At 36.2% G+C, this 26,175-nt stretch overlaps 2 protein-coding genes across 4 annotated transcripts in view; both read right to left on the bottom strand.

Moving 5' to 3' along the window:
- Positions 1–26,175, bottom strand: part of TTLL5 (Tubulin tyrosine ligase-like 5) — a 208,257-nt gene that overhangs the window by 152,148 nt on the left and 29,934 nt on the right. For all 3 annotated transcript variants that reach the window (XM_070113029.1, XM_070113028.1, XM_070113027.1), the window contains exon 2: positions 12,968–13,014. In XM_070113029.1, the coding sequence (XP_069969130.1) occupies positions 12,968–13,008 (41 nt within the window). In that variant the 5' untranslated portion in view covers positions 13,009–13,014. The remainder of the gene's footprint in view (positions 1–12,967; positions 13,015–26,175) is intronic.
- Nepl16 (Neprilysin-like 16) overlaps positions 12,968–26,175 on the bottom strand; it is a 1,095,435-nt gene continuing 1,082,227 nt past the window's right edge. Inside the window, exon 11 of the mRNA XM_070113030.1 lies at positions 12,968–13,014. The gene's annotated coding sequence lies outside the window, so the exon portion shown is untranslated. The remainder of the gene's footprint in view (positions 13,015–26,175) is intronic.

Genomic DNA, 26,175 nt, shown 5'->3' with positions numbered 1-26,175 from the left:
GTACATTCCATGCCTAAACGTCTAGCAGAAGCTCTAAAATTTCGAGGCTACCCAGCTGGTGGGTAATTACTTTTTATAATTACTTGGAAATATTGTGTTTGATGAGCGGAGACTTTATCTGTTTAAGTAAATTGTTTTTAAAATGAAAATGAACTCTTTGGCTTTTGTTTATTGAATAATTTGAAAAAAAAGTAAATTTTTTAAAGCGAAAAGATATGATTTAATAACACAAAAAAAAATTCTTAATTGGTCAAACTTTTATTTTAGTTCAAAAGATTTTGTACCCAGTGAGCGGAAGCTTTTTCAGAAAGGCACCACCCACTTAACTAATTAAAAACTCCAATTTTAAGTTCACTGATTTTGCTTTCATCGCGTCTCGTAACTTTTACCCGTAAAGAGATTAGTAAATAAAAGTGTCACACAAGAAAGGTCGGAAACGTAATTAAATAAAAAAATAAAATATTTTTGTTTGGTTGGTTGATAAGAGGAGTTGATAAGGAGCAGAAGTGCCTGACGGCAGGCAATCGCACTTTAGTTCATTGTGCTCCCCGATAACCGTGACCACATTAAACTTTATCGAGAAACTCAGGAGTTTTGGTAAAAAACCTTATTTTTTCGCACCCCAGCTGTTCAATATATCTTAAGTTGGAGCATTGAGAGCCGTAGAAGATATCTCGTCTCAGTCGGCTGATGGCTAGGCAATCACAAAAATAATGTTCTATCGTCATCCGCCGCTTTTCATTCCGCCGGATCCAAAGTTGCTTTATGGTATGCCCTGTTTTGCTAGTGTTCCAAAACCTTTTTTCACGACTCTAAAACAAAAGTAATCTATCGGATTGGTTATCATTAGTTACTGATGACCTATCGGTAACCAGTTAGCTAACTTTTACCCAACTTTTAGGGTATATGATCATACTTTCAAAAATAAGGGAAAGCAAATTAGAAACGAATCAAGACAAAATGCTTTTTGAAACATTGATTACTTATAATAATGGAATCTATTCATAAACAAAATTGACACCATTAAAACTATTCATGGGTGGAATCAATCCCAATTCAATTCTGTGCATGACTATACATAAAATAAATTATAGTTTAAAAAACTAAAAAAACACGCTTTGAAGAAATTTTTAAACCTCGTCCTATAAAGCTCTTCTCTACCATCTTGTTTGTGAAAATTAATGCTTATGGCGCATTTATTTCGTCAGTTATCGCACTTTCAGTATATTTTAACATAACTGTTATATGAGGAGTGGGTGTGGTTATTATCTGATTTTGCCCATTTTCACAACGCATAAAAAGGGGCTAAAAGGACTCTCAGCAAATTTGGTTGAGTTAGCTCTAGCGGTTTGGAAGATACATGCATTAAACCAATTAGGGGCGGGGTTATGCCTACCTATAAAGGTCACCACTTAAGTAAGATAGCGATAACAATGAAATTTCTTGGGTATGTAGATGTATGTATTACGAATTGATATAGGCTGTTTGCCAAATGGTAGAAAAATTTAAATTCTGACAGATAAAAGTTAAATTTTGACGTTTTTCGTGGTGAATCCGAATGTCAGAATTTACCTAATTCCCCAATTTCGCACTGTTCACGTTATTAATTCAATTTTAATTTTTCAATGTTACATTTTTTTTTTTATTTCACTTGAAACTTCTAATGGGAGTTCGACAAAGGCTGCGTTAAACGTCTAACGCGCAGTGGTTAGGGTGTATGACGTATCCACTATTGAGTAAAGAGAAGTGAATGAAGCATCACATACATACATACATACCTACCAGTAAAATTATACAGTGCATTCATTCCAGAAATTCCGACTCACTATTAATATCTTGTTATTGTGTTATTCTCAACTACTTTGAACAAGTTGTAGTATAAGATGTGCGTGCGTGCTAAACAAAGCATACACCGGAGCGAGGCTTAGTCATTGCATTTCGGCCATGGATAAGATAATCCGAAACTCCACTCTATGCTTTTTTTTGGCCGCACTGAAAGTTCAATGTTATGTAAACATTGACTTCCTAATATATTAACAAAAGCTATTTATTTATTGGGTATATAAAAAAGAAATAAGGTTCATGTTTAGATAATTTAAAACTTGTAAGTGTTCAAATACTAAAATATTTTTATAAATTGAGCTTTAAAATTTAATTTTAAAAATCTGTTGTGAATAAAATATACATGTAAATATATTTAGACCTCATTAAGGATATCTAGCTTGTTAAACGTAGCAGCTGACGTACGAAAAGTAGGAATGTCGGTGACTGTTTGAGTTACTAGCCATTGCATTTCGGCTGAGTTGACCTTCTCGATTATTCGTAATGCGAATAACTCGTGGGTGTAATTTTTGGTAGCCTGGAATGGCGTTCCTGTCGTTCCGACTTATAAATATAATTTATGTGGTGTGGAAGAAGTTGACAGATTTGTTCAACTGAAAAAATTAGTGCGCTATACCAAATTTATTGCTCCTTTTATAAAAGTAAACAATATTTCAAGAAAAACATAAAAATTTGAAGAAGCAAGCGTAAAATTGATATTCATACACCCTCAATTGAAACATATGGCAATGGCATAAATTAAAACTAGTATTTAGGTACAGGCTTGCATATGCCGCAGTCGCTACATTAAAACCATTATTAATTTTGCCTACGACAACGGACAGCTGTAGTGTTGCCACTAATGTGTGAAATGTAAAATTATTCAAAGCTTTAACGAATCTAATGTTATATTACCAACAGAAGCATAAAATAGCACTGATAATGTAATAACAATTAATAATTTAAAACAAATTAATCGATCCAATTACTTATTTTTTGAACAAAAAATGTGGTTTTGAACGAAATATTAAAATTTCACTGACGTGAAAGGTTTTGGTACAACAACGAAATTGTGTACACCAGCTGTTTGATTGGTCGCTGCCGTTCTTCAAAATGTTCAGGAAGCTGACTTCAAACAACATCTGTCGACCAAGAAAATTTCGCTGTCGTGTTGTGCCGTTGTCTTTCCGTGCTGTTTAAATAACTGAGCCTATAAGAAGGTGTGTGTGTTACAGATGCTGCCTGCCGCTTGTCGTCGTTACATATAATTAAAATGAGTGATAAAGGAGACTACAGGGGACGCAGTAGAGTCGAGGTGATGTGAAGGTATGTAACTGTTATTTGGGGATTGTTTGTTACGTGTTTAAATTTACAATTTCGCGGAAAATATATTTTCATTCTCCATAATGATAACAATAATTTTAAACAAATTTCATAGAGAGAGATGAGGTAGCGATCTCCAGTACCTTTACTGGTTCCACGTGCACTCGCCAATGATTCTACCGATCGAGTCTTCCAAAATACGAATATTTGATGTTATTAGAAAGCTTTAAGAGTGATGAAGAACCTTCTGTACAAGTACCAAATTTTGAATTTGTTGTGAGATTTCAATGTAATGAAATTCGAAATGAAAAGGACAGATATAATTTGTATTTGCCAAAAATATTGTGTTATAATAACATTGATTTCAATCCCTTCATGTTTCCAATTTATCATTATGAAGTTTCAATTCTTCCGCGCGGAGGGACTACACGCACTCTGTTTTTTTATATACTTTACTATTTAAATAAATATATTGGACCATAAAAACCTTCATTTCATTGCCTTTAGGTAACGAAAAACACCAAATATAATTCATAACACCATAAAGCATTCATAATGGCAAAATGCGCATGGCGCATTTCCCTTAGTGGCATGACTAAGCGTGATGTTGTTTCGTCGCTGCCTCGACAACGGCTGAACGATAGAGCGTAAGCGTACGTGTGAAGTTAACTTACACAATTGTTTTATAAAGCGACCACTGATGTGGATCATGAACGATGTGCGTGGTTATTTTTCGATTTTCACGCTGTCTGAGTAGGTGCCAGATAGACTTGTTCTCAGTATGCTTGGTTTATATACAGCTTTTGTACCATTGTATAAATCTACAATAATATGTACATAGCTTTAGCTGTGGTTTGATATGTACATATGTATGTATGTACATCACACTTGTTAAACTTTTTAACGTTGTTCATACCACAAATAGACCCCTTCCTGCGATTGCCTGCACCAAATTACAATTTTGTATCATAATTCGAAGCCTAGTTATAGCATCTTATAATTCTTCAATTAACGAAGATTTTGGGAAGTGAAAATTGTCCGCCTATGCCTATAGCGCTTTATAGGCCGCTATATTTTCTTCACTGCATCTGGACGTGATCTATTCGGTCGAATATTATCCAATAATGAATGCTGGGTTTCAAGATGGGTGATGGTGTTGCGAATAGTACGAGCAGTAGGCCGATTGACCATAAGTTGAGCGAAGCGCGCAAGACACATTCTTAACAGAACGTTAATTTTCGTAATAAAGTTGAATGATTTGTCAACATGTTCAGGCGTAAGTCTTTCCATGATGAAATGCCTAACAATACTGAACAAAAATAACATGACTGCTTGATATGACTCACTCGTGAACTGTCAAAAAAGAGGCTATTGAAAAAAGTCCTCTACTTGGATCACTCGTTATATACATATACATAAAATTTCGAACTTCCGGTTGACTTTATGCCGTTTGTATTGGTCAATATGTATGTAGAAACGGGCAAGAGACGTACTAGTAGTGGACGTATGTACTTACGTTAACATGTAACACTGACTTTAAAATGAAAAATAACGAATAGCGACAAAGACAGACAACGACAGCGAAGAAAAAACAAGACGATTGAAAAATACACACAGGCAACACGCGGACGAGCTCTGAACAGGTTCAGCATTGATAAAATGCTCCGAAACTCTTTGATTCGAGAGAGTGCTGTTAAAGTCTACATTTTTTATAACATTTGACAGTGGTGCCACTAAGGAAAGAAATTAGTTTTGAGATTTTTTAATGTATTTCTTGGGTATTTTTCGGTTTCCATTTTACAGAAAAGTATACATAATTAACATTAGCTTAACAAGCTAGATATCCTATATGATTTCAAAATATATGTACGTGTATCGTTTAATCGCAAAAGATTTTCCAAATTAACTTTTAAAACTAAATTTAACAAAATCTTTTAATATTTCAAAACACTTACAAGTTTTAAATAATCTAAACATGAACATTACTAAGTTTTATATACTGAATAAACAAATATCTTTCGATAATATATTCGTAGGTCAAAGTTTACATAACGTTTGCTGGGAATTCTAACCAAAATATGTATATACGTTGAAAATTGGTATTGCTAAGCAAAACATACTCTGCGATAAAGTACCCGCTCTGTCTTAAAATCAAAACTATATTAAATCTCTTTAAATAAAGATTAGAAACACAGGTAAAAGTCACTAAAAAATCTGATCTCACAAATAACCCACTGATTTCGCAATTTATTTCTGCTGGATTCTTAGTGGTAGTTCGTTGTTTTGCTTGTCATCTGTTCAGTAGCTCAGGAACTCGTGGTTTTTTTTTGGCAGCACTTAAAGTTCATGAGCTCTCTCAGAAGGCAAAGAGAGGAGTTTCGGATCATTTTATCTATGAGCTTCAGTTTGATAACAATTAAATACCACATCTGTAATGTCAAATATCAAACTGTTTGTGTAAAAGTGAACATTAAATTTTTTTAAAATAAAAATTCAAACCGTAATTAAGGAAGAATGCAGTTTCAAAATTATTCTTTCGCTCAGAAACTCGGCACAGCACAATGCAGAACTGCAGGGAATTGTTGTCAAGTTGTCGAGTACAAAGTCGTATGAAAGTCGGCGGTAAATTTCTTACCATTTGAGGACAACCTAGCTCCAAAATGTAGTGTGGAAGATCTTGTTGGTAAATTGTACGCAACATTTGACCACGAGTGTTGTTGACAATTTCGATGGTAGATTTTCAGCAACTTGCAGGCAAAAGTGGCTGAGTAATAAATTGTCGACAACTCAACGTCACATTGGTTATAACTGCTGACGGGTTGTCTGTTGTCGCGTAATTTTGGTTATCTGATCACCACGTTTATTCTTTATATATGCATAGGTAGAAATGAGTCTAATATACGCAAGTTACTGTATATAATATTAATGTAATATATAATATGATAACTGTGATTCACAAAAGGCTTCTTAATTACAACAAAATAATCAGAACATAAATTGCAATCCATTTATTTTACGGAACAAAATTCATTTCAATACTACCTCATGTCCGCGAATAAATAATTGATAAAATGAAATATGAAAATGAATAATAAATAATAATTTAAAAATAATAAAACACCGCGATTTTATAGCTAATCGAACTAAAATATAGAAAATAATTCTTAATATAACAGACCGTAATATTGACCAAGAAATACTTTTATTATTGCAAGAAAAGTGTGGTATTCTCGATATACCATAGCTGCCTTTTACAATATTTTTATAACCCTCCTCTCATAAATAACTGCAGATAGAATGATTGTCACATTAAATATATCAAGCCCCTCACGCTTTTGAACAGGGTATATTAAGTTTGCCACGAAGTTTGTAACACCCAGAAGGAAACGTCGGAGACCCTATAAAATACAATATATACATAAATGATCAGCAATATATTATATATACAAGTATATTAAACTATTATTTATTTCAATTTTGGAAAGTTCAGCTAGCGTCATTTAACGCTCGTGCGTAGTTAACGAAGTTTTGAAATTTACGGTCAAAAAGCTACACGTACCTATATTCCATTCCTGTAAAAGGGCAAGGCCAGATTGTTAAACGAGTACGGCAAACAAACGAAATAAAGTGCGATTGAAACGAAGAAGTAGAGCAGAGAATTGAAGTTAGAGCGAAAGAACAGTAGAAACCAATAATTGGCATTGTACGACAATTTGAAATTGACGAAAGTAAAATAAGCTAAAGGAAGAAGCAGAAAAGTTGAACGAGGAAAGCAGAGCAATTGAATAAGTTGAGTAAGCTAAAGGAGGAAGCAGACAAGTTGAACGAAGAAGCAGAGAAGTTGAACAAGGAAGCAGAGAAGTTAAACGAAGAAACAGAAAATTTGAACAAGAAAAGCAGAGAAGTTGAAAAAGTTTAGTAAGCTGAAGGAAGAAGCAGAGAAGTTGAATAAGTAAGCAGGGAAGTTAAACGAAGAAGCAGAGAAGTTAAACGAAGAAAGAAGATAACTTGTTTTCAGTAATTTCTTTAGAAAGCAAAAAACTATTGTGTGGTTTTATGAAACCACGGTAAAAGTGAAACTTATTTTCATATCGTAGACATTAAATTAATAATTTTTGGAATAATATTCTATTAAGGGTATTGAAATGGCATGATCAATTTCAATTTTATTTTTGGAAAATCGGGATGGTAATGGAAAAATGAAAAAAAGGGAGCGAAGGGAGTTACATATATATATTTGGTATCACAGGACATAAGTATATAGCACATATTCATATAATATATTTATTTGCTTTGATCATTAAAAGCTTTGATAACATCTGAAAAGACCAAGCGATCGCACATATGCTCATTAGACTGCTTATTTTTTTAACTATTTTTTTTTTCGATCCCATGGTGAAATTTTGTTGGTAATACCAAAAAAAATTCCCTAAAAACTTGGGACTTTAATTTTAATATTAAGTACTAGACCTAGGCCTGTAAAGATTTCCCATATAAAATACACGTAAAACTTGATTTTTTTTCTTTTTAATTTTATAACTCAGCGGCAGTTGATGGGATTATCTCACCCGTCATTAGGTATTCCTCAGAATTGAACGCTCTACAAAAGTCTCCATTGCGGTAAAGTTATAACTTGCCCCTGCGGGGTAGTACAAAATTGAGAATCAATGTGTCGAAGCCAGATTTATAGTAAATCACACAACAACAACATTTTCATTCATGAACGCAGGCTTACTCTTAACAAGCGAAGTTGACTCATTCATAAAAGTAAACGCCATACCATACACATCTTCCCGAGCATGTGTTTGCCCACAAGCGTCTTTTCGCGACGATGGCAAAAGCTAAAAATCATAAATTGAACAACTTTCTGATGTTCCTTCTTGAAAGGAAAAGTGTCAACCCGGCAAACACAGAAAAAAGTGACAAAAATGGCAACAGAGCTCTTGTCGATTTAAAATATTTTACAATTTTAAAATATTTTTATATGGCTCGCAAAAATCTGCGAATAAACATACATATTTACGATGGTTTTCTGGCAAAGCTGTTAGAGTGGCAAGGGAAGCGGTGACAATCGGCAATCGTTCGTTTGTTGTTTCCGACACAGCTCGGATTTTCTACCAACAACACAATGCTGTGACGCTTTGTCGTCGTGTGAGTCGCTATAGCAATTAGGCTGTCATATTGACATGTGTGTGTGCTGCTTATGCTACTTGAGACGATTGTTGTTTTTGTAGAACAATGTTTGTAATTTTTGCCGGTGACGTATTTACATGTGTACACATACGTGTACAGAGGTTTGTGTATGCATTATTTGTTCGGCACATATGTATGTACATATACACATATGTATAGAGCATTACAAAAACGACATGCAAACGCAGCCCAAAAAATTTGAGACGATGTAATAAAAGTTTCACTTTAATAATAATATGTTATAATAATTATTGTAAAATATACAATTTTATTTATAAACGAAGATTTTAAATTGTAATAGTGCATTGCTAAAAATGGACACAGAAACAATACAGACATTCACCATTAAGGCACTATGTGAGCTTAATATTTCTGCTACTGAACATAAAGCGGAGTTGCAAAAAATATTATGGACATAAGACGAATAAGGATAATTCAATACAGAATACCGAAAATAGTACTACTTACTATCAAAAAATCTCAAAATCGTGTTTGAGGTGTGGAAGCTTTACACGTCTCATTCGCAGTAAGCCAGTCAGTTTTTAAGTAGAAAAACAAGTCAGGCAGAATAAAAGCTCATATGAGGGCTTAGCAGTCATTACAGCGTTAAAGAAAATGGCGAATTTTTTTGAAAGGATTAAAGTTTAAGATAGTTACAGATTGTAACGCTTTTGCGCTTACGATGGGAAAGGAAAACGTACCACCCAAAGTCGCATGGTGGGCTCTATTTTTTAAAAGAATTTGACAACCAAATTGTACACAGATCCGGAACTTAGATGAGGCATGTACATGCCTTAAGCAGAATGCATTGCTTACAGATGGAAGATACTTGAAGCAATCGAGTGTTACAAGCCCAATTGAATGGACGAAAGCAATTAGGGCTATATTAAAAAAGTGTCCTTTTGAAGAGATATACAATATCGCTTACGGAATTTTGTGCAAAGATCCCTCCAAAGCGTAATACAGACAGTGCATAGACAGAATCACTTTGTTGTACATAAAACACAAGAGCTAGTAAACCAACTGCTATTTCTGTAAACCCAAGAAGAATGATCACGGACAGATGTGCTGAAGGGGAAACGGACAAGTAAAGCGCATCCACCGAGCCGTAATTCCAATGTTGACGACACTTTCTTTGAAAAATCTAGTTCAATGGTATAAAAACGTAGATAATGTACAAAAATGTTTAAAGACTATATGTTTCAAACTATTAACAAGGCTTAACATGCGTGTAGAAAATCAGGTAGATTTGGGTGAACAAGTAATCAAAGAGCTAGAAACAGAACGTGAGCAGATTAGAAGACGGCTAGGAAAAATATCCAAGCAATACAGGAAGAAAGTCGGAAAAACTTTAATGTAACGAGAAAGGCCGAACATATATATTTAGAAAATGAGTTAGTAGCTATAAAACGTATACAATATGGTACCGCATTAAACAGCAAGTTAAAAAGTACCTAGGACCATCTAAAATTGTTAGGAAGTTGAATCAAGGCTGGTATGATATCGAGAAGGTAGGTGAACATGATGGACTGAATCAAACGGCAATAGTAAGGACGAAGATGAGAGACGTACTAGAAGTGGACGAACGTTCTTACGTTAACATGTAACACTGGTTTTACATAAAAAGAAAGACAACGAGTAGGGAAGAGAAAGGAAGACGATTGAAAAATACAGACAATCGACACGCGGGCGACCACTGAACAGGTTCATAGTGATAACAATTAAATACCACATCTGTTAAATTTAACATCAAACTTTTTGTACACAAATACACATTAAATCATTTGTAACAATAAACATTAAATTAAAGATCAAACTATTTTGGAAATAGTCTGTACTACCACAAATCGCTTTGTGTAACTCAAAATGTGTAATATTATATTTTAATGGACAAGTTTTCCTAAACCTAACTCGGCTTAACATTGAATAAGAATGAAGTCGGTCTAGACCCTGGTCTTAACCCCATATCGATAATATAATTATTTTTATACTCTCGCAACCTGTTGCTACAGAGTATAATAGTTTTGTTCACCTAACGGTTGTTTATATCACCTAAAACTAATCGAGTTAGATATAGGGTTATATATATATAAATGATCAGGATGAAGAGACGAGTTGAAATCCGGGTGACTGTCTGTCCGTCCGTCCGTCCGTGCAAGCTCTAACTTGAGTAAAATTTGGTCTTGGTACCGTGGGACGGTTGGTATTGCAGATGGGCGTAATCGGACCACTGCCACGCCCACAAAGCGCCATTAATCAAAAACAAATAAATTGCCATAACTAAGCTCCGCAATAAGATACAAGACTGTTATTTGGTACAAAGGATCACATTAGAGAGGGACATCTGCAGTTACATTTTTTTTTTAAGTGGGCGTGGTCCCACCCCTAATAAGTTTAATGTGCATATCTCCTAAACCGCTAAAGCTATTATAACCAAATTCACTGGGAGCAAATGCTTTTAGCACCTCTATTGACGGTGTGAAAATAGTTGAAATCGGGTGACAAGCCTCCCCACCCCCCATATAACGGTACTGTTAAAAAATACTAAAAGCGCGATAAACCAAGCACTAAACACGCCAGAGACATTAAATTTTATCTCATACTATATGAGATGACTTTATAGGAACCGCGTTCAAAATTAGTCAGTGGGCGTGGCACCGCCCACTTTTAGGTGAAAACCCATATCTTGGGATCTGCTTAACCGATTTCAACCAAATTTGGTAGATAACATTCTTTTTATATTTCTATGTTATGGTGCAAAAACGGGCGAAATCGGATTACAAGCACGCCTATTTTCTATATAACACCATTTTAAATTCCACTTGATTCTTTCACTTTCCACTATGCAAATCAAGCAAAAATGATTATATCGGGGAAGAACCTTTGCGTGAATAATACGTGTAAAGTACCTATGCCACCGTGTGACCAAAAATTGTCTAAATCGAACCAAAACTGTTTAAGCCCCTAAGTACTAAATATGTGGACCCCAGTGCCTATAGTTGACCTTCTACCGAAAATATCAGTCAATCCAAAAAGAAATCTCAAACGAGTATACCATTTGACTTTGCGAGAGTATAAAATGTTCGGTTACATCCGAACTTAGCCCTTCCTTACTTGTTTATGTTCTGATTGACATTATCCAAGTGTAAGAACAATATTAAAGTGTGGCCATTTGGTTTGAGTTTATATCAAATATTTCTCCTTTCGCAAAAGAAAAATTTTGTGGAATTATGGCTTTCATCTCTGTGTCGGTGGGGTTGATTAGAGTATCAAAAAACCTCCACTGCATGCTAGAGCATTGCTGCGTTTGTTTAGGACCAATGTTATTAGTAAATGGAAAATGGGTAAAAATTACTATTTTATTTATAATTTTAACTATCAGTTATTTTGTACAAATATTCGTACATTACTTTGAGCTCGTGAAAAAAAATCCCGTAATTGGACGAAGTAAGACGCAATTCGAAAACTATTAAATTAAAACTATTAGATACAATCTACGTAGAAATATACGTGTTATGTAAAATAATAAATGCAGAGACAAAATCTCCGAAGTGTACATGTACTTTTTCGATGGTCGCGCTTTTCTCGTACAATAAATGTTTTTGGTTCTAAACGATAAATTAAAAATACACGTTTGACAATTTGCGAAATTCGAAATTTTTGGTATATTTTCGAAAATATTTTCTTGTAACAGACCGAATTGATTTGAGATTACTCATTTTTACAAAAAAACAATATTTGTACTATACAAACAATTTTCCTTAACAAATTCAATTAAAGTCAACTTCTCAATAGCTTTTTATTTAATGAGGAACCATATGCATAGTACACTATCATGCTACGTGATTGAAACCAGTGCGATGCTCACTTCGCTCGCGTCTCTATAAATAAATATTTATTCGAAGAAGTGTACATATTTTTTGCAGCGCGGCAAATGAAAAACACGGATAACTTCTGATCAAGTTAAAGTTTTCATGTTTGTTGCGTATTCAAAATAAGCAATAATACGTTATAAGAAATTTTTTAAAGCGATTGAGCAAAAAAAGTTGTAATTGAATTTGTTTAAAAAAAAAATCGTTTGTTTTTTTTACAAACATTGTTTTTTGCAAAAATTAGTAATGTCAAATGAAGGAGGACATTTTCACTGTTCAGAGAAAATAAATATTTTCCAAAACCATGCCAAAAAAATATAAATAGCAAATACTTTCGAAACATTTCGAATTTCGAAAAACTTATTTTTTATTTATTTATTTATCATATTTTTTATTTATCGTTTAAGAGCAAAAAAAAAAATTTTTAGAGTTATCGAAAAAAAGCAGCTATTGAGATTGAGTTCAAATTAAATGGTTAATCCAATAGATATGTGTTAAACATAAATTGTTTTAAATTAGGTATGTACATAAGATGAAATAACAAACGGGAAAGGGGTGAAAATTGACATTTTTGGCAAATATATATTCAAAAACTTGCAACAAATTAATTATTAATTATTCAGAGACCTGTTAAACAAAAGTATAATTAAGTTTATGAGTAATTTAGTAAATACAGTTAACACAATTAAGTATGAAAGGGAAATAATTTACCAAGCCCAACCCATTTTGTTTTTATGTAAAATATTCAAAAAACTTACGTTTTGTAAGTAGAAATAGCACAATCGTCTTTTGTAGGCATTGTAATCTAAAGAGAAAGAAAATAATAATAAGTATATAATATCTATATTAGTCATGGCAGTAAATAATTTTTTGAAATTAGCTTATCGAAGTCTTAAAAGTTAAATACAGCCAATATCAGCAGGTCTTTAGTTTTTGCACTTAAGAAAACTAAATGGAATTACGACCTAAACCTTTGTGCGGATGATGAGAATAGCAGCCATTCGTTAAATTGTAACTGAACAATATTATAAAACTTTGTAAAACCACTTGAAAAAGAGATGTACAACTGTCTTGTAATTGGAAATTGAAAGTGTAAATCACCACCCGATTTTGACAATTGATCAAATTTCTAAATATTATAATTTAACGCAAATATGAAGATACATACATACATTATAATAATATACATACTACATATGTACGTCAAATCGAATATTCTATTATTAAGATTTTGTTTTATTATACCACAAAATAACGAAGAAAATATCTTGACCAAAAAGTAGCAACAAAGTAAGCTAAAATGGTATAACTACTTTCCAGAAATTGGTAAGATTTTCTTTTTTGATTTCTAATACCGATTCCGGCTCGAAAGACCACGAATTCTACGCTCGACCGCACTCACCGTTTTAAATGCGTTTGGTGCAAGCACAAAAAATTAAAATAGATTCGAAATCTTATTTAGGTTATCCGGCGGTATCCGCTATGTTTATTAAAACAAATGTAAAAAATATAGATCACAAAATCCCAATGAATAGCCGGATACGCGGGCGAAAAGTTACTACGGTCGGCGTACGTCTGAACGGCTCGAGTTCCGAACGAAAAAGCAGGGCTCTGGTCCTGTGTTAGTCCCTGTTGAATGTTGGGTTGTGTAGAGTTGTGGTGCGATGTGATGTGTATGTGTGGGTGGTCTGAGGGGTGTGATGTCTGCGTGATGTGCGTTTGTGTGTGTTAGTGGGTGGAGTCTTCTTGTGGATTGTGGTGTATTGTTCATGTGGTGTATTTTGCTCAGTAGTCCAGTCATTTAAGCTTAAATTAGGTAAGAATCTCGGAATTCAGATACCCAGCTGTAAGTCTGTAAATACTTGTATATTGACACCCTAAAAGTTGTCTCAAAACCTACATATGGTAGGGTGTACGCAACTATTAAATTTTAAGGTCAAAGGTCACTAAAATCGGTTTTTTGCGCTTTTTTTGTAAATATCTCATTTCCTATGAGTTTTTTGCTATTGGTATTTATTATCAATATTGTAGAATACAAAATTCTCTACAAATTTTGTTTAAAAAATTTTTTCATACGGTGAACCGTTTTCGAGATAGAGGGCTTAGAGCGCGCGGTCACAGCATCACTTCAGGTCAACCGGTGCCTCCGATCAAAAACGCGCCATATATAGTTGATGAACTATCGATAAATCAATGATTATAAATATTTGTCAATTTTTATTAACTATTATATTATATTTTATCATTTTCTTCATGCCTTAAATCTTTATCTATTAATATATTAATAATACTGATCACCGTTTCCTAAAATTAAAAAATAATGAAGGGAAAAACTTAAATCTTACTATAATTATATTCCCCGACCTTGAAATTTAATAGTTGCGTACACCCTACCATATGTAGGTTTTAAGACAGCTTTTAGGGTGTCAATATACAAGTATTTACAGACTTACAGCTGGGTATCTGAATTCCGAGGTGAACTTACTATAATGACTGGACTACAGTGGCGTATATGGATGGGGGAGGCGTAGCTCATCTAGCCAAGTAGCAACAAAGTAAACTAAACTGGTATAACCACTTTCTTCAATGCAACACCTTTTTGTTTTACATGTTTTAATATTATTTAGACAATTTTAATATTAATAGCTCACATTAAAAATTATTGTCGAATACTAATATTTTTATTATTGATTTAAAACCTTATTCATAAATATATAGTTCATGAACAATTATCGAAACCAAGGGGTTACTTAAATATTTTCTGAAGTGGAAAGTATTTTTCACCAAAGAAAGAAACTAAAAACAATTGTACATTCCACGTCTCGGCTGTAAAGGGCACACCTTGTGTGAAATTTTGAAGAAATTTTTTTTTTTTGCATATTTCGATAGTTTATATCTCTGGATAGGTTTTTAGTTACAGCCATTTAAAGAGTAAGCCCTCATTTCAATAAGCTACAATAGTTTATCTTTAAACGCGTTTTTCTGGAAACAGTATTTTTCAAATTTGCAGCAGTGATAACTCGAAAACAAATGATCCGATCATCATGCAATTTTTTTCTGCCTGTTCTGTATACAAGAATTATACTTGTATAATTCTACATACAATAACCTATCGGTTTTTTGATGTGATCAAAAATTGAATTCAAAAAATTTATTTTCTTTTTAAATACGCCGCTCTGTATTTCTAAAACATTTATAAATATACCCTGAAAATTTCAAAAAAATCTATATAGTAGTATTTTTTTTAATTCCCAAAACTCGACGTTTTTTTAGGCTCTCAAACTAGGTGTGTCCTTTAATTCGCTACACCTTAACGTATGACGAATCAAAGATTGGGTGAACTACTAGACTGCTTCCATTAATTTTAGAGACCAAATCACATTTTTCTTAAAACAATTTGTTCACTTAGTTCAATTATAATATCTCACATTTTGAGCGATATGCAGTATCGGCTTATTTGATTGAGTTATGAAAATAATCTAAAACCTTGGAGAAATGAAAGCAAATGTTTTATTAGTTTGGTTGTCGTCGATCAGCTACAAAGGGGATTGCCAAATGTGCTGAAGGTATTTTAGCTAAAGGGTCAAGGTTCAGGAGTCATGGCCAGAGATGTAGCAGTACAATTCGGGTGCGCCATTTGACCGAATTGGCGTGGATGTAGATGGTCAATTTCCCACCAACAAATTAGGAAAAAAATACAGTGAAGGATTATTTCAGCCAATGGCCAGATGATGAACGGGTAGCGGACGATTTCATTAACAAGTGGGTAACGAGGTGTGTTCTAATGGAATTACGTTTAGACCAAGAAAGGAATTTCGAATTAGCTGTAATTCAGGAGATGTGCCAGAAACTGGGTATCCGGAAAACGGATGGAATTAACGAGAGAAATAAGAGGAGGACGGCTAAGGAAATCAACAGCATCCTAGGAGACAAAAATGCTCTTTGTTTGGTACCGCAAATATGTCTAATCGGAACGATCAAACTTATTCATATTCCGACCAAAATTACATTTAATCTAATCACTAATCCAGACTGTCCTCACAGTCGTTGGATATTTATACTCTAGTTGTTTTTGCCATTTAGAAATTCACATTGTTTAATATTTATTTAAAAAAAATTCTAATGTCGTACTTTGTTGCAAGCCAAAATTACATTTTATCTAAATTTAAAAAAAAAGTTGATTTTTTTTAATATTCTCCATTTAATGAAAATAATGGAGACATTATAATGTGGTTCGTTTTATTATATTGCATGTGTACTTAATAATTCAGACTCGTCGCCAAAGGTTTTGACAAACCGATTGCCAGGTGAATTGAGATGCCTTGCTTTTAATTTCTTTGTTTGTTTACATTTTTTTTTCTCTTTGACAGAGTTGCACAGGAGATTTCGAATAGATTAGATTCAAATTACCTCGGTGAGGAGGTTAACAAGTGTTATATTTGTTTGGCGAAAAATCTGCTAAAATTTGCTAAGTCCAGTAAATTAGTGAGGTCACCTACTCAACAGCCTAAATCTTGTGATTAGGTATCGGTCGGAACATGATATTAGGTGGAGGGCAGAGTGACGAACCCGAATGCCAGAGCAAAACAGAGGATAGTGAAATGCGTGGTATGTATGTGGTATAAAGTCAACAGGAAGGCTGAACTGATTTGGCCAAAAATATATATATATGTACGTCAATCAGATTGAATTTGAAGATTGTCAATGTTGTCAAGACATTTTAGTGTTGTACTGAATTGATTTTGATTGATTGTAATTTTGATTTAATTATATAAGACCAACCTTAATAGCAAAAGAAAAATTCAAAAATAATTCACAATGTCAAAATCAGCTAGTTTGTTTGAGATTTATGATTTAAAAACATATTTTTCTAACATTCCAGCCAATAAAAATGTGGTTATTGATGTGCAGGAACGATGCGCACGCGGTGGCTGCCAGCAGGAGAAGAGGCCGTTAACCGTGTTGTATAGTCTTTTATAATAACAGCAGGCGTCCTCGAGCCTAACTGTTGACTATGTATTCGCTGTTCCGTTTTGTGTCGTATTCGTTTCAGCGTTCCTTGTAAGCCAGGATCAGCTGACTTGCTGACATGGTGTTGCCATGTTATATTGTCGTATATAATATTATATTGTGGCTCATCCCACAAGTACTCCCCTTCTCGGAGTACGTTATCGAAATTATTGATAATTTAAGAAGGTGATCAGTAGTTCAGCGGAATCTGACGCGTCTCTTGGGTAACGGTGTAGGTGAGCTGAAATCGGATTCTGATGGGCGGTATGATGACGACGAAAATCGAGATGTCCTAGATTCGGATGACTCCGGTGAAGTTAATGTAATAAACGTTGTGTGGTTGTCATCGTCGCTGTTCTGCTCGCTGTCGTTGAGCTTATCGTCGGGAAGGAGGTAGACAGGCTTTAGTCAATCGATCGAAACTGTAATGTTGTCGCCTATGACGTTTACGATGAAATGTTTCTCATGCCTTGAAATGACTCGGTGAGGTCCTTCATACGGTGAAGTGAATGCGTGGTGTGGAGCGTCGCGACGAACAAAAACGTGTGAACATGTCGATAGTTCTTTAAAAATGAATGTTTTCCTCTGACCATGTCGGACGGTAGGTTGAGGTGCGAGGTCTGCGAAGTAGTTTCTCAAGCGTTCTGCCATATTGGATGGTGGCAAACCAGATCGTGGCGAAGGAGCGAGGAATTCACCTGGTAGACGAACTGGCTCTCCATAAACAAGATCGGCAAGAGTTGCACCAAGATCTTCTTTCCAGGCAGCGCGAATTCCAAGAAGGACGATTGGTAGCATGTCGACCCATGAGTTATTTTCGTGACAACGAATCGCATCCTTCAAATGACGGTGAAGACGTTCCACCATTCCATTCGACTGTGGATGGAAAGTGGTGGTGTGTATGTGTTTACTGCCGAGGAGACGAGCGAGAGCGTTAAAAAGTTGACGCTCAAACTGTGTACCCTGGTCGGTCGTGATTCGTAACGGTACTCCGTAGCGGCATATCCATCCGGCGAAGAGTGTGCGAGCGACACATTCGGCCCCGATATTATCAATAGGAAATGCCTCTGGAAACCTGGTGAAACGGTTAATGATTGTCAAACAGTTACGATATCCTCTTGGTGGTACGTATGGTCCAATGATGTCCACGTGAATATGTTCGAAACGTCTTGTGCGGCATGGAAAGTTTTGGATTGGTGATAAAACGTGGCGTGATACCTTATTTCGTTGGCAAGCTAGGCACGTTCGGGCCCACAAACGGCAATCGCGGTTAATGCTGGGCCAAACATATCGTTGCGTTAACAATTTGGCGGAGGCTCGTACTCCGGGATGACTAATGCTATGGAGAGCGTCGAATATTCTCTTCCTAAGCGCTGCAGGAACGTAGGGACGAATAAGGTCGCTAGAAACGTCGCAATAAATTGGTTTATAGCAGCCTGGAATGTTGACTGGTCGTAAGTTCAATGAATCGTGCTGTTTCCTTCGTATACGTTGCTGAAGTTCCTCGTTTTCAGCTTGTGCTTGAGAAAGTTTGTTTGAGGATACTGCCGTTGATATTTCTTCGATGCGGGAAAGAACATCTGCGACGATGTTGTCTTTGCCGGCTATATACTGGATTTGCGGTTGTAAACTGGCAGATGAAATCCAAGCGGTGGAATTGCCAAGGTGTCGCTCGATCAGGGTCCTGAGCAAAAGCATGTAGCAAAGCTTTGTGATCCGTGAATATCGTGACATGTCGTCCTTCGAAAATATAGCGAAGAGCTGCGTAGATAGCGTGAAGCTCACGGTCGTATGGACAGTGTTTCCTCAGAGCGGGTTGAAGCTTCTGGCTGAAGAAAGCCAAAGGTTCCCAGTATTGTCCACGTCTTTGTTGGAGAACGGCGCCGATAGCATACTCGGAGGCATCAGTAAATATTGCCCAAGGAAGCGTTGTGTCTGGGTATGCTAATATCGTTGCTTTGCGTAGCTCTTCTTTGCAACGGACGAACGCTGCTTCTCCTTCTGGTGTCCAGGGGACCGGATGAGAACCTTTTATTGAAACCCCTTGAGTGTACCCGTGCAGGGGTGCCTGAAGCATGGCAGCGTTTTTAAGAAATTTACGATAGAAATTTATCATGCCGAGGAACTCACGCAGTTTTCGGATCGTTGTTGGACGAGGAAAGTTAACGATTGCGTCTACTTTACCTGGAAGAGGTAAGATTCCTGTTGCTGAGATGCGGTGTCCCAAAAAATCCCCTTCAGACAGACCAAAACGGCACTTAGCGGTGTTAATTACGACACCATACTTAGTGAGCCGTTGGAAAAGCGAGCGAAGGTGACTGCGGTGTACCGTAACATGTGTATGAGAATACAAAGTCATCTAGTCCCCGTGTTACTTCGTCGATAAATCGTTGGAATGTTTGCGCAGCATTCCAGTTTTGTCGACATCTTCTTTGGTGACAGGTATTTGATTAAAAGCGCGCACGAGATCAATGGTTGAAAATATTGTTTTGCCGGTTAGATTAGCAGTAAAGTCTTCAAGAACACGAACAGGATATCGGTCTGGCAATGTACGGGCGTTAAGTCGTCGATAATCTCCACAAGGACGCCATTCACCAGACTTCTTTGGAACCAGGTCGAGCGGAGATGACCAGGAGCTCTTCGAACGTTGAGCGATTTCTAATTGTAACATTTTTTCGAACACTGTCTTAGCAATTTTGAGTTTGTCGGGAACAAGTCTTCAGGCCTTACAGGAAACAGGAGGTCCCTGCGTAGAAGACATGTGGTGCTGCGTCGTATGTTTCGTTGGCTGACAGATTCCTTCCGGCTTTGTCAGATTAGGGAACTCCACTAGAGTATCTGCCCATATAGGGTCGACGGGCAGTACATTAATTTCCGAAATGATTGTTTAAATGAGATAAGCCTCCCCTACACATACACGCCACTCTACTCGGCAAGAACTGGCGCACCCTAGTATAACCCACTACAATACACCACACTCATACATCACTACACGGGACAACTCAACACACCACAGCATCGCGCCCTTCAGCAAACAAATAGGATGGTCTCTGCAGCAGATACACCTCATTCGAAGTAATAGCGATCCTGCGCGCACCTCTTTCGCTTATCGTCTACGGGCCTGAGCGCCACATCAACTTTCCGCTTTTTAGCATTTCGACTCGCTAGCGATCAGATCTTCGAGTACCCGCCTAAATCGACTCCCTTTTTTAATAATTTTGCCAACGGTGAGTAAAGTTAAAATTAACTTATTAATTAATTAATCATGGTCCTTCGAGCCATAGTGAGCGACACTATGGATTAAAAAAAAAAAATCATACAGTGACAAAGTGAACGAAAAAAAAAAAATTAACAAACAGTGAAAAAAAAGTGCATTTATTGACAAAAACAAAAAAAAAGTGCAGTGACAAAGTGAACAAAACACAATATATATATATATACACATGCTTTTGGTGCAGTGACCACAACAACAACAAAAAAAAAATATATATATACATATGCTTTTGGTGCATAATTAACAGTGCAGTGACCCAAAAAACAAAAACAAAAAAAAAACGGCCGCGATACCAAAAGACAAAAGCAATAAACAGGCGCGAAACTTAAAAACACAGTATACACAATAACATAAATAAAAACAAAACAAACGGGCGTGAATTTTTAAACCGAAAGCGCGGATAAACAAACAGCACAAGGAGGTAGCCAGCTGGAGCACAGGAATAGGAACAAAACGCAAAAGGCACAAAGGCAACATACACACATACCCCCTCCAAAAAATACCCTGCAGAATCAAAGTGAGCGTATTTATTTCACTTTTATTTATTTGTGCACATACATATGTTTGTTCGGAAAATACAGTTTATCTTTAAATAAACTTTAAATTATATATGTATCTACATACATATATTGTATATAACATTTTTTGCTTATATACGCTTACCATCGTATATTCAAATATACAAAATTCAACAAAAAAATAAACAAATAACATAACAAAAATGGTTAATGGCGACAAAAGTCAAACTACACCTGTAGGAGCTACACGCCCAAAACAGGTTGCCAAATTCATTTCTGAGAGTGACAGATTAACACGATACTGCACTCGATTTTCATCTTCACTGATTCAAGACATCTCTGAATCGTTATTGGAAATAAAAAAAACAAAATATTGACAATTTTTGGACTCGTCTTCAAACGGCTCTTGACGCCATAGTAGATTATGACAATTCAGATCTACCACACGATTTTAAATCATCGGCTTACGCGCTATACGAAAACTGCTTAGACCAGTACGAAGAAACAAAAGCTATGATTTCTAATCAATTAAAGCTAATAAAATCAATTGCACCTCCTCCACATCAGCGAGTAGAGCTGCCACAAGTACAAATTCAAGAGGCAAGTTCAGGCATCCATCTCGAGGTGCCCGCATGTGACACAGAAATATTTTATGGAGGTTATGAAGTATGGCCGTCCTTCCGGGACATGTTCACTGCTGTATACATGAACCATCCAAAATTATCAAAAGCGCAAAAATTGTATCACCTCCGATACAAAACTAAAGGTCAAGCAGGCGCAATAGTAAAACAGTTCGCACTAAATGACGACAATTTTAATTTGGCTTGGGAAGCTCTAACATCTAGATATGAAAATGAAAGAATATTGGTCGATAAACAAGTAACGACACTAATAAACTTGCCTAAAATTCAAAAAGAAATAAGTGAAGAATTTATAAGACTACAATCCACTGTTTCAAACTGTTTGTCGGTTTTATCGACACAAAATATTCCCACAGACAGCTGGGACCCTATACTGGTAAACATATGCACTGCCGCATTACCAGAAAAATCGTTACTTTTATGGGAGCAATCGCTCTCATCACGAAAGAAATGCCCCACGTGGCAACAAATGAAAGACTTTCTAACTACCCAGTACGAAATCGCTGAAAGGGTAGACAAAAAGCTAATTAAAACAAAAATTGTACAAAACGACCAAGAAAGGAGCTTCAATAGACCCCAAGCTAATAGCAAAAATAAATTAAACAGAAGCTTTTACAAATCTCAATCGTTTACATCCGAACTAAATAAATATACGTCATGCGAAATATGCACAAGAGGGCATAAACTACAATCTTGCGAGAAATTCAAGAAATTAAAAATTAAAGAAAGAAACTATTTCGTGAGATCAAAAAAAGTATGTGCAAATTGTTTGTCACATGCGCATACATGTAAAAATTGCAAAAGCAAATTCAATTGCTTATATTGTTACAAAAGACACCACTCAATGCTTCATTACAGCAAATTTCCCATATCACCCCAAAGAAGCGCTTATACAAAAAGAACCACAGGTTTAGTTGTAACAACAAGTCCTAAAAACCAAAATCCCAAAAATTTCCAAAAGACACCATGTTGCTCAAAGGCACAAAAAACTCAAACGATACACAGCGAAATACAAAATAGGGTATTACTACCCACAGCAATCATCTCCATCGAACACCGAGGAGAGCTGTTTAAACTTAGGGCCTTAATAGAGCAAGGATCACAACGTTCTTTCATAGCGTCTAGGGCACAAAATAGGCTACAACTGCCAACAAAACAAGCCAACTTTGAAATTACAGGAATGGGCGGAAGAGTAATGCAAAACTGTAATAAAATCTGCCCTATTACCTTAATTTCCCCCCAAGCGGATAAGAGAATTAAGGCAGAAGCTATAGTCTTACCGCAACTAACAAATATGCTTCCAAGCTATCATATAAATAGCAAGCATTGGCAAAAGGTTTCACACTTAAAGCTAGCAGATCCCAACTGCAATAACCCCGCTCAAATAGATATTCTATTAGATACAAAAATCCTGCTTCAAAAATCTTGAGTTATGTGGCGCGCTACTACTTGCCAAAATCGCACTTAACATAACATATAACAAAATTGTCTTAAGAAAGACGAAAAATCGACACCTCTCTTACTAGAGTGCCTGATAGTTGACAACATTTTTATAATGTATAAAACTTCAAAAATAAAGTTAAGGGATCACCATATTTACAATGTGATACAGTGACGCACCCGTTTTAGCACCCGGGTAGTTTATGGGAAACACCTTTAAATGTTGCTAATCTCACTTCAAAAAAGTGGGTAAAAATCATAAATCTCACTCTCGCAAGATCCCTCTTAAAATGTTTTCAAAGGAGCACCCATTCTGGCCATATCTGAGCCAGGCGTGGAGTCGCTATCCTTACTAAGTCACAATAAATAAATGGTAAATAACCGCCAATAAAAATTATAAATAAAATTTTCTTACATTAAGCGCCCTCGGCTACTCTACCAGCAGCACGCCAAAATACTTCCCGAATACACCGAATACTACACCTCTTTCGCTTATCGTCTACGGGCCTGAGCGCCACATCAACTTTCCGCTTTTTAGCATTTCGACTCGCTAGCGATCAGATCTTCGAGCACCAGCCTAAATCGACTTCCTTTTTTAATAAGTTTGCAAACGGTGAGTGAAGTTAAAATTAACTTATTAATTAATTAATCAATGATGTTAGATGCTGATAATTTACATGCGCCTTTTGGTCCAGTGATCGAGTCGATAAGGCAGTTGTTCTTTAGGTCGGGTAAGATGCCGAAATGTGCTAAAAAATCTGCGCCAATAATAGGTTTCGTTATGTCCGCCACTACGAAGCGCCATGTAAAATTTCGTCTGAGGCCAAGGTTTAATGATAGAGTTATGAAACCGTACGTGTTTATCGTATACCCATTTGCTGCTGTGAGATTATAGTTGATTTGTTCCGGCGACCAAGGTGCGAGAGACTTGGGAAACGTGCAGAGATCAGCGCCAGTATTCACCAGAAATTGGATTTTGGTGGCACGATCTGTTACGAAGAAGCGGTTTGATTCGAGTGAGGAGCCGTTAACCGCCACTAACGGTCCGACGGTAGGTTTCCCTGAAATGTGCAAGGCGACCGGCAACGTTTCACTTTATTGCCGAAATTTTGATGATACCAGCACGTGTCGTTGTTCGGTGCTGGAGAAGATGTGCGCGAACGAAAGCGATGACGAGAACGGGAACGAGATATGACTTGTCTCTTAAAACTGGAAGCTAGCTCATTAATGGAAGCTTCGAGACGAGAAATGCGTGATTCGACTGCTGATGTTGCTGCTGGTTCTTGGACCGAATTGATTTGTGCTGCTGGTAATGCGATATCCTGTATTTTGTCTGCAAGAGAGGCGAGTTTATCGATATTCATGTCTGCTTGGGACGCAAGTATATATTGCGTTGTCATCGGAAGTCTGCTGAGCCACTTAGTTCGTAAAATATTGTCAGGAACAGTGTTGTCAAGGCTTCTGAGATGTCGGAGAAATTGCGATGGTTTTCTATCACCCAAGGTCTCTCGATCGAGAATCTGCTGTAGTCGTCCTTCTCGATAGAGCGTAAGGCGTTCGACCAGTGTCCCTTTTAAGCGAGTGTAAGGCGTTTCTTAGGGAACATTCAAAAGAAGATCTTCCACTTCTGCGGCGGCCCTGGCGTCAAGATGTGAAGAAGCATAGTGGTATTGCGTAATTTCATCGGAAATTCCGGCGAGATGAAATTGTCCCTCAAGTAGGGCGAACCTGTGAAGATTAGGAATGCGCGAAAACTCCATTGCGATTATGCACAAAAACCAATACACAAAGTGCACTATAATCGCAAATTTATGCACAAGTGTTGAAACTTGTAAACGAAATGCACTGTAGACGAATTAGTTAGCGAATTATATTTAAAAAATCGCGGAAAAAATATTGAATCACGTCGAGGTCACCAGTTGTGGTGATTGATGTGCAGGAACGATGCGCACGCGGTGGCTGCCAGCAGGAGAAGAGGCCGTTAACCGTGTTGTATAGTCTTTTATAATAACAGCAGGCGTCCTTGAGCCTAACTGTTGACTATGTATCCGCTGTTCCGTTTTGTGTCGTATTCGTTTCAGCGTTCCTTGTAAGCCAGGATCAGCTGACTTGCTGACATGGTGTTACCATGTTATATTGTCGTATATAATATTATATTGTGGCTCATCCCACAAAATGTGTTTTTAATTGATAACGGAATACGAATAAATCGTAAATCAAAAAAAATCATCAAACTTTTTTTAACATTACGGAAAAAAATTGTTTTCGTAGAAGGAAGCACGCTCCGAAGTAACAAAACCTGTATATAACTAAACTATAATTGGAATGTACAGAAACATTTATTTTGTTGCTTTGCTCGTACAATATCTCTTTATGGTAATTGGAATGAAAACAAACATCGGATGTTAGTTGGGTGTCGAATGTTTATATTATAGTCATCTGCTGAACGCCATACGAAAGCTTATAAAGTAAACTGTTATTCTGTAACCATTATAACGTTATTAAACAACTGAAAACAGTTGATGGACATCCAGATCCGACAAATCATGAGGCGTGTCAACTACTATAGTTGCTTTAGAAGGATTCGCATTGAGAATTTACGCCCAAAGATTACGGTAATTTGATACAAGCTGTGAACAACGATTGGGGGAACTTCTCCAGATATCTAAATATATAATTTGGGACGAATGTTCAATGGCTCACAAGTGGTCCCTGGAGGCACTGGACAGGACTTTAAAAGATTTATGTGGCAACCAAAATATTTCTGGTGGAGCTAAGTTTCTGTTGTCAGGTAATTTGCGCGAGACTCGTCCAGTTATTCCTCGATAAACTGTTGCTGACGAACTAAGCGCGTGCCTAAAATAATCTGAATATTTTTGAAACAAGAGTAAACTGCGGTTGTGTTTTCGAAGCAGTAACTAGATATTGGAAATGGAATGGTCGCCGTTGACAACGCGACCATATTAGTAACATTTCCCTCAGATTTCCGTCACTTCACAATCTCGAAAGAGAAGCTTATTCAACGTGCTTTTCCGGACATAAAATATCAATATAATAACCATAATTGGCTTAGAGAACGGGTA

This window comes from Bactrocera oleae, chromosome 2, assembly GCF_042242935.1.
Source record: "Bactrocera oleae isolate idBacOlea1 chromosome 2, idBacOlea1, whole genome shotgun sequence".
Lineage (NCBI taxonomy): Eukaryota > Metazoa > Arthropoda > Insecta > Diptera > Tephritidae > Bactrocera > Bactrocera oleae.
The sequence above is the reverse complement of the archived record's forward strand: the minus strand, read 5'-3'. Positions and strand labels throughout refer to the sequence as shown.